Source organism: Vanellus vanellus (assembly GCF_965231255.1).
Source record: "Vanellus vanellus genome assembly, chromosome: 1".
Taxonomy (NCBI): domain Eukaryota; kingdom Metazoa; phylum Chordata; class Aves; order Charadriiformes; family Charadriidae; genus Vanellus; species Vanellus vanellus.
This window is the reverse complement of record NC_138905.1, coordinates 145410189-145426077: the sequence shown is the minus strand read 5'-3', so window position 1 is coordinate 145426077 and position 15889 is coordinate 145410189. Positions and strand designations below refer to the sequence as shown.

The following is a 15889-nucleotide window of genomic DNA, read 5'->3' as shown; positions in this document are numbered from 1 at the left end:
TCACTCACCACGTTGGTGAGGATCTCCTGCCGGCGCGGCGAGGCGCTGGCCAGCACCACCCTCTTGCTGACCAGCTTCCCCAGCACCGGGTTCAACAACACCATGGCGGCGGCCGCCGCGCCTCAGCCTCCCGCTCCGCGAAGATCGAGGCCGACGGGGGTGGGGGGGAGGGGGGCAGCACTTTGGTGGCGGCCTTATACGGCGCCGGGGCGGAGCCGGGGCGGGTCCGTCCCAGCGAGCCGCCGGGGCCCCGCGGGGTGATAGGCGGGAGGGCGGGTAGGCCCTGGGGTCGGGGAGGGGGTTCGGCCGGGAGCGGGTGTCCGGCCCGTAATGGCGCCGGCGTGTGAGGAAGGCGCCTGGGCAGGCGCAGCGCTGTGAGGGGGCAGTGCGGCGCCGCGGCAAGTTGCGGCTTTACCAGCCCTTAGCGGGGCACCACCGAAGGGCAGGCTGAAGTGGAGAGGGGTGGGTATCGCTGGCTGGTTTCGCGTCGTAGGAGCCATGTTTATTTCACACACACACCCCTACACACCCACCCAATATTGCTTGAGTGAAGTATTTGGCAAAGAGGGGATATCGTTCATTTTTTTGATGAGGAGGAACCTGATTTGATGCAGGTCTTACTGGAGGGGGTATCTGCTACCTGGCCTTTTAAGCAAGTAGAAAAACTTTAACACCAAAGCCTGGATTTATTCACAGTAATTTGCAGACAGCGTGACGCTACGTATCTTCTCAGCTGGTTCGTAGGGAAGCGAAATGCGAACTTGAGCGTTAAAAAGATGCATCCGATCATTAAAATAGCAGTTTGCATTGAATAACCGGGTCTCTTGACATCTGTTTAATGGGCTGTACCTCTCACAGGTTGTGTGTGAGAGGTTGCCCAACCTGGTAGCCCAGTGGTAGCCCAGGTGACCGCCTCTGAGCATGCGCTGCCGGCGGGCACACGCTGTGCAGCACCTGCACATGGATGCACGGCACAGCCCCCCGGAGCAACAGTGCTGACACCGCCACCAACGGCACCAAAGCTTGGCCTCTTCCTGTTCCCCTCACTGGCTGCCCAGGATGAAGGTCTGTTAGTGGGAAATACATATATATATACACACAGACACACATACGTATCTACCTATATACAGTGTGGACCCCTCCAGCAGCAGAGCTGAGGCAGGGCTCCTGCGGCAAGGGGGCTCTGGTGCCCCTCGGGGGCTGCTGGGGCTCCCCCCACCCACGGCCGCCTCCTCCTGTCACGGTGCGCAGGGCATCGGCCTTTTGGCACCGTGACCTGACTGGGCTGTACGTCGTACATTAACTATCAGAATTTAAATTTTGAAATTAGATTTTTCGATGGGTGGCGGTGACTTGAGAGCAGAATTGAAAATTTGTCTTTGAAGACATTTCTGCTCAAATAATTAAAAAAAATGCTAAGAAGCCAGGGAAAGGCCACATCTTGAGTATTGTGTTCAGTTTTGGGCCCTTCACCTCAAGAAAGACATTGAGGTGCTGGAGTGTGTCCAAAGAAGGGCAACGAAACTGTTGATGGGTCTGGAGCACAAGTCTTATGAGGAGTGGCTGAGGGAACTGGGATTGTTTAGCCTGGAGGAAAGGAGGCTGGGGGGAAACCTTATCGCTCTCTACAACTACCTGAAAGGAGGTTGCAGAGAGGTGGGAGTCGACCTGTTCTGTCAAGTAACGGGCAATAGAACAAGAGAAAATGGCTTCAAGTTGCGCCAAGGGAAGTTTAGATTGGATATTAGGAAGAATTTCTTTACTGAAAGGGTCATCAGGCATTGGAACGTGTTACCCAGGGCAGTGGTGGAGTCCCCATCCCTGGAGGTATTTAAGGGTCGTGTCGATATAGCGCTCAGGGACCTGGTTTAGTGGTGGGCTCATCAGTGTTAGGTTAATGATTGTACTAGATGATATTACAGGTCTTTTCCAATCTAGGAGATTCTGTGATTCTGTGATTCTGTGAATTGAAAATGGAAATAAAATGCTTAGATTAAATACAAGTGTGAATGTAGACAGCTGTCCTCTGCAAATCCACACTACTGAAAATCGTTCTGGGATAGCTGGGGAGTGAACTAGGAAAAAAGGGCCTGTGTGAAACAGAGAGAGAAATAGTCTGCACTTGTCATAGAGCTTATCAAAACAAATTCAATGCTCTCTTTTCAGGGCTGTGAAATGCACACTGCTGCTTGCAAACAAGGAGGTTTGGAAGATACTACAGAAATGGAAACCAGAGTATCTTTCATATGATACTAATATAATTTTTGACTGAATAAAAGGACAAGGATCTTATCAAGTAACAGAAACGTGTTTCCTTGCACATACAGGACAAAGATGTGGAATTATTCCTCTTGGAAAAATATGTCCCTACCCATAATGCCTGCAAGTTTAACATAATTGTAAATCCTAATATGTGTGCATCTTCAACGTGACTGCAATACTAACCAAAGAAAAGGAAATTGCAATTGTATGGATGGTCCTAGAATTAGGGACGTACTTCTTACCCAGAGTCATCTTTCTATACTGTGTCTTGCTTTGTGTGGGACATAAGCGAGCTTGATAAACTAAATTCAGACAGTCCAGAGGAGTAAGATGATAATGCAAAGTTTTCCAGCTCAAACCAACAGGCCTGATTTTCTTATTTTTCTCGTTTCATTCAGTCTTCCAGTACCGTTTCACTGGCTTAGAAACAAAGTAATGAAGTTGTCACTCCAACCCAATGTGTGTATACATATAAAGAACAGACTTGACAGGAAAGAACGCCTTCAGTTCCTGACAGCTTGTTTTGATAGACCATAGCAGAACACAGATCTGTCTCTAGTCATCTGTAGAGATGTGTGCAAACATAACTCACCTTTCTTACGTGTGGCATTCCATTAACTCCCAAGTATTACAAGCATTACTTGCCTCCCTGGGCCGAATTCTGCTTGTGTACTGTGCCTCTGAGTTGCACAACAGACTTTTTGAAGGTATAATAAATAAATAAATAAAAAATAAATAAATAAATAACACATGGAATTTCGACTGGGTCTTTTCCATGAAAGTTCAGACAATGTCCAAAAATAGTGATCCCTTAAAGATTTTTTTATGTGAAGAAAATGAGATGTAGCTTTTTGATTGTTATTGTTAAGGAGTGGTAATTACTAAATTTGTTTTTCTGATAAACCTATGTGACAAAGAGTGATTTAGTTTATTTAAAAGGCAAAACCATGAAGCTGTTAAAATACACATTTTCATTTACCTTTATGTAATTTTTTTGCTGGTCTAAATGTGGTTTCAAAGAACCCTATGTGAGCAAGCTAAACAAAATCACAGAAGCTACCACAGCTGGGAGAGGTTTGACAAGTAATCATTATTAACGACTCCATAGAAGCCTGGCAAAAGCCGGGCAGAACAAGTGTGAGGCTGCAGCGAGCTGACCGAGGTGAAGATCAATGACACCAGCAGTTATCAGAAAAGTTTCTGTCTTGGCTGACTATGCTAGTCAAAGATTAGCTTGTCCAAGGTTGGTTATGAAACTGTTGACTTTTTCAAATATCCGAGGTATTTTGAACAAAAGCAAAATAGCAGTTAGAGCTCTGAACTGCGGAGACCTTTCCTTGGTACTTTTGTTCTGGACTTCTCTGCTTTTCTGCCTACACATTTACACTATGGCTGTCACAGTAATACCTTCCAGCGTGTAAAGAACACTGTGATAATCAAATTCTTGTGCCTACTTTTATGTATATTGCAATGAGTGTAGGTATTCAACATGGATGCTTTATTTGTCTGAGTCATCTGTGCAAGCACAAGATCAACTTGTTTGGGGAACCACACATTTCCATTGTGAAGGAGTTAGTGAATCCTAGGGACGTTGCTGTGAAGGGAGTGAACGTTTCACCTTTCACAAGGCAGCTTGGCTTTTCTAGGATAATTTCATTAATTCTGAGAGCTCAGACTTTCAAGGAGCCTCTTTGTGCCGTTGAAATCCTTGCCATAGTCCAATGTGTCTGCATAGTTCATGAAGTAATTAATATCTCTTGTTTCTATTACTATAGGGAAAAGAACATTAGTGGTTTACAGATGGATTCTATTTCACCAGCTAATCATCGGGAACTTTCCTCTGTTTAAAAACATCATTGTATAATTTAATGTTACCTGTGCTGTTTTATTTTTGTCTTTACATGTACAATTAGTATTTAATTAGCAGTCTTCTCAGCAAAGAGTTACCTGCTTCATGTAACACTATCTCCTTGACCTTTTAAGATTGCTTTACATATTCAACTAGATTTTTGGGTTATGAAAGGGGTATTCTAGATTTTTAAAAGAAATTCAGATTCTTGCAAGGCATATAAAACAGAAGTACGTGTTGGCTCTCAAATTATTCTGTCACTGCTTCTTGCAGAGTACTGGTGAAGTTTTTCTGGAAAATTGTAAGACTTTTCAAGAGCCATTTTTCCAGACTCAGGGAGTGCTTTCAGAGTGGGTACCCTAGATTTTCACCAATTTTATTGTTTAGATCTGTGTTCTCAAAGTCCATTTTCAAGAACCCCTATCACTTCAGGTTTTTTCAGCTCAGGTCTAAATGCTCCTTCCTCCTCTTCTATCCAGTTTGGAAGGCCTGCAATAGCCTAGTTTGTCTATATGATCCTTCCCATCATTTCCTTTCTATTTGAAGTAGAGTGGTGTTACAAGCATGTAGAGGTATTTTGAGGAAACCACAGGAAGTCAGATTAAATAAGATTTTAAATTAAATACATAGGCATTATAGTATGTAATGTCCCTGTAAATGTTTTTACATATACTTAATTTGAAGGTGTTTATCCCACATAGGTATCAAATGACATTACACCTTGCCTGTGAGGAAACTTCACAACTGCTGATGGAGCGCAGCATATCTAGTGCCAGAGGAATACCAGCCCGTTTCTCAGGCAGATCCATGTCTATCTCATGGGACAAGGAGAAGCAGCTGCATCAAACATGAATGTAGCAATGCCCAGGAGGAGAACGTGGCCATTCACAAAGCATCTTTTAGCAACACAGAAATAATTTTCCAAGCCCTGCTGAAGCACCCTTGGCTGGCATATTTAAATAGTGTAAAAAGGTTCCTTCCAAGAATAATTCAACAAGGGATGTCAGGGATTCAGACTAACTGCTTTGCTTTTGGCCTCTACCACACAGAAGGTATCGCAAGGTGGAGAAGCCCAGAGCCTTGAAAAAAGTCTCACTGTGAACACAACTAAATCCTAGTGAGAGGAGCACAAAATGACAGGTTTGTCCCTGTGTTGTCCAAGATGACGAGCTGCCAGGTCCACAGCAGCAGCACAGGGCAGAAGAAAGAAAAGAACACTTCCTTCCAGCTAGTCTCCCTCTGATATCAAATGTGTGCTATAGCCCCTTCTGGGATGACCTAGTGTGCTGCAAGCACATCCCAATATTCATGATAAAGAAGCAGCAGTGCAGATACATCTGCTTCCAGCACTGTCTTCTCCAGCTGTTGCCACAGCCCAGTGTCTGCCACTGAAAGCAACTTCTGATCTACATCTTGCTTTCTCTGGGCTGTTAGCTTGAGGCCAACAATCAGCCTCAGAGGAGATGACTGCGCAGGGCCTAATAACCCTGTAATCACTGGGACAGGAGCATAAGTGTTTGCTGACAACATCCAGAGTTATGTGTATCTTTGAGGGGCAGCAGATTATGTTGAATCCCCAAGCCTCTTTTAAAGTCACCTGGCTGGATTGTGCTGCAGGGATAGTTCCACCTCCAATCTCAGGATTGCCCCAGTCTCACTCCTGTTAACACAAAATCTCTAGAGAAAAATAAATAGTTTATCAGAGTATAAAGACCACTGCTTCTGAATTGTTTATACTTGAAAAACACATAAACAACTTCATAAAATATTTTCAGAAAATGTGTGTGTACATAATTTGTATATTATATACACAACATGCACATGCTATATATGTGTATTTATATAAAACACAGGTACACATGTATAATGTAAGATACAAATACATATTTGCCCAAGTATGAAAAGCAAGTCTTCCCTCTACTTGCACATTATAATGATTACTGCAAAGAAAACAGTATAAAGTTAGGGAAAATGAAGATAAGACTCAGAGAAGAGGTTCAACAAAAGCAAGTGCAAGGTCCTGCACCTGGGGAGGAAGAATGCAAAGCACCAGTATAGGTTAGGGGCGGATCTGCTGGGAAGTAGTTCTGGGGAGAAGGATCTGGGGGTCCTAGTAGACAGTAAATTATCCATGACCCAGCAATGTGCCCTTGTTGCCAAAAAGGCCAATGGAATCCTGGGCTGCATAGGGAAGAGTGTGGCCAGTAGGTCGAGGGAGGTCATTCTCCCCCTCTACTCGGCACTGGTGAGGCCACAACTGGAATACTGTGTCCAGTTTTGGGCTCCCCAGTTCAAGAGGGACAGGGAAATGCTGGAGCGAGTCCAGCGAAGGGCAACTAAGATGATGAAGGGCTTGGAGCATCTCCCTTATGAGGAAAGGCTGAGAGAGCTGGGACTCTTTAGCCTGGAGAAGAGAAGGCTGAGGGGAGACCTTATTAATGCTTACAAGTATCTAAAGGGTGGGTTGAAGGAGGATGGAGCCAGGCTCTTTTCAATGGTTCCAAGTGACAGGACGAGGGGTAATGGGCACAAGTTAGGACACAGGAAGTTCCATTCAAATACACGGAAAAACTTCTTTATGGTTCAGGTGAGAGAGCACTGGAACAGGCTGCCCAGGGAGGTTCTGGAGTCCCCTTCTCTGGAGATTTTCAAGACCCACCTGTATGCAGTCCTGAGTAATGTGCTCTGGGCAATCCTGCTTTGGCAGGGGAGTTGGACTAGATGATCTCTAGATGTCCCTTCCAACTCTGAAAACCCCGTGATTCCGTGATTCCGTGAAGAGAAGGTTTATGGGCTCAGCTGGAATCCCAGCTCTCCCAAAAACTGACTTCCTAGGCTCCAAGGTCCAGAACATTTGTGGAGCTCTTAAGAATACGGTCATTATTTAAATCTCCACAAGAGGGCACTACATCCCATAATTTTCTACGTATTTCCTCACATAACTTAGGAGTAGCTATAGAGAGCTGTAACTCATAAGGACTAAGGACCACTCGAAGTCCCAGTTGTAAGTATAAGGATTACTTAATATAGCTGGGTATGCACGCATGTGTGAACATATAGGGATAACCGGAGCTAATGTTAATGTCAGAAGGTCTAACAATATCTTGAAAGAGACACATTGAGATTGGAGGTATAAAGGGACGTCATAAACACATTAATAGGTGCTAAGATATGTTTGTAACAGAGCTTAAGGCTCCTCTGGCAAATCTGCATGGTTGTAAGAACAGCAATAATTCCACCCTGCAACCCAAATTGAATATGAAACTAAAAATTTGGAGTAAATTCTCAGATTAAAGGCTTTATTTTTGTCTTTTGTCTTCTCAATATTATCAGATTTATCAACTGAAGAAAAGTTGTTTACTGTATTTTATTTTTGTACTCCTTTAAAGGTTTAGTTTTAGCAGCAATATGTGGGAACACTTGCCTTGTTAAAAAAGCTCAAATATATTGACATTTTAGGTAAAAGTGTACAGAGTGATTTGCATTATTCATCAGAATGGGGTGAGATACTGATGCATTCTGCATGTGCTATGGAATGCAAGGTGAAACAGGGAAAGGAAAAATGTCAGCCTGTGGACACTAATGAGGAACTGAGGAGACAGAACCATCAGTGCTGCAGTGCTGAAACTTTTTGAAGGAGAAAAAGCCATTGCATCTCCATAGAGGGCTGCTAATTGAGAAGGTGGTACAGTCTCTTTGTAGAAGTACATGATGGGAAGAGGCCTCCAGTCATTTAACTTATATATTTGCCTTTATTTTCTGAAGCCGTATGGGTTTGGGGAGGTGAGAAAGACCTACAGCCTATTTAAGTGTTTGCTGGGGTCCCCAGGAATATTGTTTCCCAGGTCTTTTCAACCATGAAAAACATGGTTTTCCATCAGATGAACAAGCTGCTGTTACAAGCAGCAAGGTGGCAAAATCCAAAGACAGCTGTCAAGAAGAAGGTGGTAAGAGTCCTGGCATACCAACATTGCTTCTCTGGTGTAGGTCCACAGTAACACGGAAGTCTACCAACATCTGGATGTCTGAATGCAGCTAACAGCCAAAGCAGCTATCGTGTAGGTTTTGGAAACGGAGGTGGCAGTCAATATGAATGCTGCCAAGCAATAAGATCCTTAGCACAACACGTAATATCTACTTTTGATTGGGTGAGTTGCACCTTTTGTGCCTGGCAAGCCCATGTTTCCAGATATCTGAGTCCCTCTGGGAAGTGTTTGCTCAGTATCTAGGTAGTAGTTTATTTGGCTGTTAAGCACATTCTTCTTCTTATCGCAGAGATCTGGCGATTTGCTGCCTCTTCCAGCTTTCACACTGTATGGGCTCCATGTTTCTAAAACAAACCTGCCTGTTTATGAAGAAAACTATTTACAGACATTCTCATACTGCACTTGGCCTCTTGCAGAGACTAACTTTCTGGATCTTTTTCCAAACTCTCACTGTATTCTCCCCCTCTGCTGCCACAGAAGTTAATTCTTCAGTCTCTCTCCCATCTCTATTTTGAATCTGTTTATACCTCCCTGAAGTCTGTTGTCCTTTCTCCCTTGATGAGGCTGCTCAGGTATACAGCAGAGGAGCCAAACCTTTGAATTTTCTCAGATTTAAGGCGGTCAACAAAACGCTTCCCCATTTTTCTGGTACCTCACTGTATCCAACAACAGCAGTTAAGAGTGTGGAAGATACTGGAGAAAGCTTCAAAGGGCAATTAGCCTTGGCAGCTCCCAGCAGGATGACATGCACACTTTACTTTCTGTATCTGAGTAATTCTTGCATGCCAGAGTCAGGTCATGAGGGCGGTGGTGCAGAAATGGGGGAAAGAGGGCCATCAGTGTCCCAGCGCTGAACATTTCTGCAGAAGGAACAGAAAAAGACAAAAAGACTGACTGCAGGCCATCGTCATGAGCCAAGATAGTCAAGCAGGGGGATGAGGTATTTATTTATGCTAAAGGCTACAAAGGTATTCTGTCTGGCACCTCTGAACTTCTTGTTTTATAATTAAAGAGGCATGAGTCTCCTCATTTGATAACATATTCCAGCTGTTTAGGCTTTAGGGAAAAATACTAGAAGTCATAAGACTTGCAACCAAGTCATGAAAAAACAGGAGTTCAGTAGGAGTCCAGACTTCAGACAGGCAGGTGTTTTTCTTTTTTGTCAAATAAAAAAGCAAGGTTTAAAAAAGATATTTTGACTAAGCATCATACTGTACTCTATTATGTGTTCTATAATTACTCTTTATAGGTTTGACAAGAGAAAACTTGCAAAAAATTATTCCAGAATGAATGTACTCCAGATATATCAAGAGGAACAGTATGATTGAAATTTTGCTCTCCATAACTCCTTTTAACACTGTGAACTGCAGCATAAATGAGGAAAGACAGCACAAGATTTATTCCAATAAAAAGTTTCTCTTTGTTTCAGGATGGAATTAATTGCGAAGTACAATAACCAAGCCTTATATCCTAATCGTTCTTGTGAGAGTAATTTTATATTAGAATTTTCATTTGGGGAATTTAAAAGAACTGCGGCTTTAGCTGAATCTGAAAGGTTTGCCAATATGAGTGATTCTCCTAATGGATTTTGCCAGGACAAGTTACTGTCACAGTATCTTAAATCAGCTTCTCTGGAGGAATTTGTCAGGTGATTGAAAAAGACTAGTGTTACATGTTCTTTCAGCAGAGGGACACGAGAGGTCTTGCCTTGTATTTGTGACAATTCAGGCCAGGGAATCCTACTCTTGACTAATGCAGCTGTGACAGCTTTTACGAGTAGACTAAGCTGCTACCTGAGAAGTTGAAAGAGAGCCAGCAACTGCGAGTGGTCCTGCCCCAAGAGGACAATGAGGTCTGCTGCTAGTCAGCTCCAACAGCAGCAGCCTTCAAGAGAGTTGGATGATGGAAAAAAGAGAACAAAGGAGAGCAAAGATGTTAGAAATGTTATTAATAATGATATGCTTTGAAGCAAAAGGGGTTGACTCTTACCAGCATCCAGAGGGGTTTGTTGAAGGGTGATACATGAGTTCATCTTTACCTGAATGTGAAGGACTGCTTGATCAGGGGGGCTGGACAAGGTGACCTTCAGAGGGCTCTTCCAACCTCAACCAACCTGTGATTCTGTGACTTGTCAACAGGGCTAAGTGACAGAGGGCCAAGCTTGGAGCTTGCCCCACGCTCCCCTGGGGCACTTTCAGCTCCCCACCTGACTCTGGGACAGCCTCTTCCAAGACAGTAGCAGGCAAAGCTCCCCGCTGAATCGTCACTGGCAGCACCCATCAGGCATGGTGGAAGAGACCAGGCTCCCAGGCAGTTCTGGCAGGTCTTACCTGGGAGCGTGAGACTGGCTCGCGTGGGGCCAAAGGGCTGTCTAGCTTACGGTGTCCTGCCTCAAGCACTGGCATTTCAAAAAAAGGAAGAACAGGGCAATCACATAACATCACTTCCCCTTAATATTCCGCCAACCTCTGACCACTCTAAGCTTAGGGGTTTTCCTGAGTCTGTTGCAGTTTACCTATTTAGTAACCTAAAATGGATTACTTTTTCAGGTGCTTTTCCAGTTTCTCTGTGGACCCATTTACTAGGTGCATCCATAAGATCCTTGGCAAGATGCTCCCCAATTATACTATGAGTTATGAGAAGAGATACTAACTTTTCCTGGTTTTGAGCCTGGATCTTATTAGCTTATGTATTAGGTTTGCGTGGCAAGGCTTTGGTAGCGGGGGGGACACTACAGGGGTGGCTTCTGTGAGAAGCTGCTAGAAGCTTCCCGCATGTCCGATAGAGCCGATGCCAGCTGGCTCCAAGACGGACCCACCGCTGGCCAAGACTGAGTCCATCAGCGATAGCGGTAGCACCTCTGGGATAACATATTTAAGAAGGGGAAAAAAACTGTGCAACAACAACTGCAGCCAAAGAAGAGGATGAGAATATGTGAGAGCAATAACTCTGCAGACACCAAGGTCAATGAAGAAGGAGGGGGAGGGGATGCTCCAGGTGGTGGAGCAGAGTTTACCCTGCAGCCCATGGTGAAGACCATGGTGAGGCAGGCTGTCCCCCTGCAGCCCGTGGAGGTTAATGGTGGAGCAGATAGTCACCTGCAGCCCATGGAGGACTCCATGCTGGAGCAAGTGGATGCCCCAAAGGAGGCTGTGACCTCATGGGAAGCCTGTGCTGGAGCAGGCTCCTGGCAGGACCTGTGGGCTCATGCAGACAGGAGCCCACACTGAAGCAGGGGAAGAGTGTGAGGAGTCCTCCCCTTGAGGAGGAAGGAGTGGCAGAGTCAACGTGTGATGAACTGACTGCAACCCCCATTCCCTGTCCCCATGTGCCACTTGGGGAAAGGAGGTGGAGAAAAACAGAAGTGAAGTTGAGCTTGGGAAGAAGAGAGGTCTGGGGGGAAGGTGTTTTAAGATTCAGTTTTTTTTTCTCATTGTCCTACTCTGTTTTGATTGGTAATTAATTAAACTCATTTCCCCAAGTGGAGCCTGTTTTGCCTGCGACAGCAATTGGTGAGTAGTCTTAGTCTTTCTCTGTCCCTATCTCGACCCACAAACTTTTTGTTATATTTTCTTTTCCCTGTCCAGCTGAGAAGGGGAGTGATAGAGCAGCTTTGGTGGGCATCTGGCATTCAGGCAGGGTCAATCCACCACAGCTTAATATGTTATTCCCCAGTTCTTCCTTGGGCAAGGACTGTGAGACTCATCCCTATCAGCCTCTGCACTCTGTTGGGGATTTTGTAGACCTCTTTCCTACGTACCTTACATTGTCTCCTTTCTGAGCTAAAGGCTCCTAAACTATTTAACTCATAAGGTTTTAAATTCATACCTTAGATCATCCCACATGTCCTTCTCTTGACCTTTTCCAGTTCTTGTAGATCCTATCTGTGATGAAGAGTCCAGAAGCATACAAAGTAAACAAGGTGTGGGTGAACCATGGATTTCTACAATGCTGAGCTGATGCATGGAATTATGTATTATGTTTCATCGTGGTCACTGCCAAGCAACATCATTTTGTACACAAAGCTATGACTGGATTTCCCCATGTGCGTTACTTCACACTTACCAATGCTGAATTTCACCCTCAAACATTCATGCTATCATGCACACATTTGGGTGTGTAGCATATACCCTAAGCATCTCCTTAGGGAAACACCACTCAATGTAGACCTCATGTTATTTTAAATACTTTTGAACTGGAAAAAATGACAAAAAATGATTGAGTGACTTTAGGATAAGCTCTGTCCCTCTGCTCTATCAGCATAGACGTAGCCAAACAGACACTGAAACCACAATGGAGCATAGTCAGTCTAGGGAACATTTATCAATGCACCACCAGCCCATCCTGTTCCTGCCCAGCCCCCTGGGGCTCTCCGCACCCTGCCCAGGCCCCAGGACCCCATGTCAGCCCCCCGGGGCCATCAGCCCTGGCCCCCGTGGCCACAGCAGGGCCGGTCTCCAGCTCCTCACAGCCCTGCCCTTCCCGGCCATGGGGCCCTTGAGCCAGGCCCAACCGTGGGCCCACATCCTGGCCTCGGCCCGTCCCTGGCCCCATGGAGGTGCCCAATGCCTGGAGCTGGGGCTGCCCCATGCCCCCATCTTCCCTGCGTCTGCCCCTTCAGAAATGCATTGAAATTTAAAAATATATATATTTGTTACACCTGTTGGGCAAAGAGAAGGATTCCAAATTAGCCAACATCTCATTCAAGTATTGCTGCTTTTAAAATTTGTGTGAAGAGGGTGTGCCAATGCCAGTTTCGAAGATATATATAAAAAAAGAAAAAAAATGAACAGGTATGCAAAGAAAAAAAAAGATGAATCTTCAAAATGTTTGGGAAAAATAAGAGACTTAAACCGATACAGAAACCTAAAAAAGACACAATAGCAATGGGAAACAGATCCATCTTATTTCATAACTTGGTTTCCCTGCTCTCTTCTAAGCTTGGAAGTTTCTCACATATGGTGGGTGCAAACAAAGGAAAGAAACTTAAATCATGACTTTTTTATGGTGCTTTTTTTACTATTGTATATACAAAAAAATCCAAGCACATTCATATATTAAATTGCTAAACAGTAATAATAATAAAAAAAAAAAAAAAACAAAACAGAAAAAAACAAAATCCAAAACAAAATAGAAGTCCATACATTCACATCTTCTCAGAAAATTACATTAACCACGGAGACAATCAAGTAAGCACATTGCCCAGGACGTGTATTCCCCAAAACAAAGGCAATATAGACATGAACTTCTTGATAACATCTCAAATGGCAATCTATATTATGTGTATATATATTTTTTTAGATATACATGTGTGTATGTCAACTCACACCCACTGACCAAGGAGGATAGAAGTCTTGCTACCTTGTGGTGCCCCACAGGGACACGTTTCCAGTGTCAAAGAACAGTATGTTGGGCCACTTTAATGATTTCTTCTCTTCCTCTCTAAAGAACCCCTCCAAAACATCATAGTATACACCGTCAGACTCAAAAGATTTCAGTCATTGGGTTCGTTTCTGTATTGCTTTCTCAAGGAACAATCCCGCTGACCCAAATAGGAAGTTTGCCTAACCTGAGCTAACTAGAGGTTAGTTAGTAAAATGGCATGAAGAGGTACTTGAAGGATGCATCCTTCCTGTTCTTTTTTTAGACAATGTCAGAAGAGGCATGAAGGGCTGTGATGAGCTGCACGAGGCTGGAGAGAAGAACATTTTCTGTCAGTTGTGAGCATCTTTTCCCTCTTGCAAAATGAGTGATTCAGTATTTTTCAAAATATAGCAGTTGATGTCCAAAGTGCAAAGTTTCTGAGTTTCTGCCCTTTTGTCTCTATTTGGTGTCAGTTACAGTTCAGGCACATTGCAGCGCTTGAGGATCAGGTTCAAGACAAAACAGAGTGAAAATCTGCATTATAGCTAAGAGAAGTAATGATTTTCATTGTAAAAATACTTGCATGTTTAAAAAAGAAGAAAAAGGAGAGGTTTCAGTATAATCTCCAAAAAAGTTTCTGCCACAGCAAAATGCTGAAAAAAGTTTTGGTGGTGAGAAAGCTGGAATTCTGTGACAGTGGATGGTGAAGGGACTTGAACAGCAAGGTGAAACCATGCACTGCTAAATTAATACACAGATTTGCAAAACATAAGTAAACTAACTGAATTTCTGCCTAACAGATGTGGGATGGCTGAGGAAAAGCCATCGTTCTTTGGAGGTCCTGGTGCAAGCAGGCATTTTGGAGCATGTGCTAGACCTGACATGGGAGCTCAGAGCCCCGGAATCACACGGGAACATATTCAGTGGGCTCCTCTCTTTCAGCACACACGAGGCGATTTAAAGTAGCAAGCCCACCTCACCGCACGTATGCACCCAGCACACAGGCTGGTAGTGCTGGGTGGCTTCCAGGCAAGTTGATGGGAAGGTTTGGACAGATTACGTATCACTAAGGTGGGCCTTGTGGGCAGAAAATTAAAACTAACACTGTGAAAAGCCAAAGAACACCTCAGATGGCTTTTGAAAGGTTGTACTAGCTCCACTCACATTTATCCTGCTCCAACAACCGATGGCGCTTTAGCAGAAGATAGGTCATACAAATATCTCACAGTTGATTTTGTGGTTATCCAGCCTCTATTGTGAATAAATTTGTGGTGAACAGTCATGGAAAATTGTGTTTTAATCATGTCATACACAAAGAAAAAAGGCAGATTTTAAGGGCCTTGGGTGTTGTCTTTTACTTAGGCACAGGAGCTGCAGAAAGCAGTGTAGCATGTGGTGTCTCAACCAACTATCCACGATGTCAAAGACGGCCTCCTACTCAGTGTTGGATGGAGTCACAGAGCAGCAAAAGGATGCCATATAGCTTTGTCTTGCTTGTGAGGGGAAACTTGTCGGGGTTTTTTTGGCTCTTCACTGTCAATGAGGGCCAAAGGTAGGTAAAAAGCTGTAAATACTACAGGAAAAACTTTGTCTTTGTCTGTTTCCAGTACATATTCTGTAGCAGTTATCTTTCCAAGCACACAGGCAGTTGTTGAGGTGAGAAGAATTAAAACGTGACATATTATATGCATACAAGCTGGAGAAGGATATTTCAGAGAGGAGTCCCAAATGCAGGACTGCACAACCAACCTGTCGTAACCTATTTCCCGGGTATTTGGTACATCTCCCATTCTCAAGCCTTGCTTCCATTTTTTCCCTCTTCTTTCAGTTTCCCGCTTGAAAGAAGTAAGTTTCTGACATCTGCCCATAGGGACAGGTTTTCATCTGGTTTCTGCTGGCAATCACTCCAGTCATGTTGAATTCTCATAAATCCAGCTGAAAATCTGGTTAATAATCCATGCCATTGCTGTAAGGAAGATAAACTCACTGTCCGTGCACTATATAAAGCTAAATTCTCTGCTGAGGTTGATGGTGCTTCTGCATATAGCCTATACTGAATTGGTAAAAACGGCTTGTTGATACCAATCCCGTACGAGCAGCAGCATTATAACTGTAGTAGGTCAGTGTGAGAAAATCTGTTTTCTTAAATCAACTGCTCCCCACCATCCTGAGAAATTAATAACTTCAAGAAATGAAAATATAATCCACTCAGCAGCTAAAGTAGTCTCAAACACTGTTAGTTCTAGCTTCCCTTTCATTGCATGAGATATTTTGCTATATAAAATTGAAATAAATAGTATGAGTCAACCTAACCTTTTCAAAGGTTAGTGTGGTTTGGTTCTGATAAACAGTTGGGTAAGTGTTGTGGTGAATTCACAGTGGCTATGCATTTTGCATTAATGGTAAAACGACAAGCTCTTTTTACTCA

The 15889-nt window shown here is 43.9% G+C and overlaps 1 protein-coding gene across 2 annotated transcripts in view; it reads right to left on the bottom strand.

Annotated features, from left to right (window-relative positions):
* ASMTL (acetylserotonin O-methyltransferase like) overlaps positions 1–116 on the bottom strand; it is a 32877-nt gene extending 32761 nt beyond the window's left edge. For both annotated transcript variants that reach the window (XM_082498202.1, XM_082498201.1), the window contains exon 1: positions 9–116. In XM_082498202.1, the coding sequence (XP_082354328.1) occupies positions 9–104 (96 nt within the window). In that variant the 5' untranslated portion in view covers positions 105–116. The remainder of the gene's footprint in view (positions 1–8) is intronic.
* Between the last annotated feature and the right edge of the window lie 15773 nt (positions 117–15889).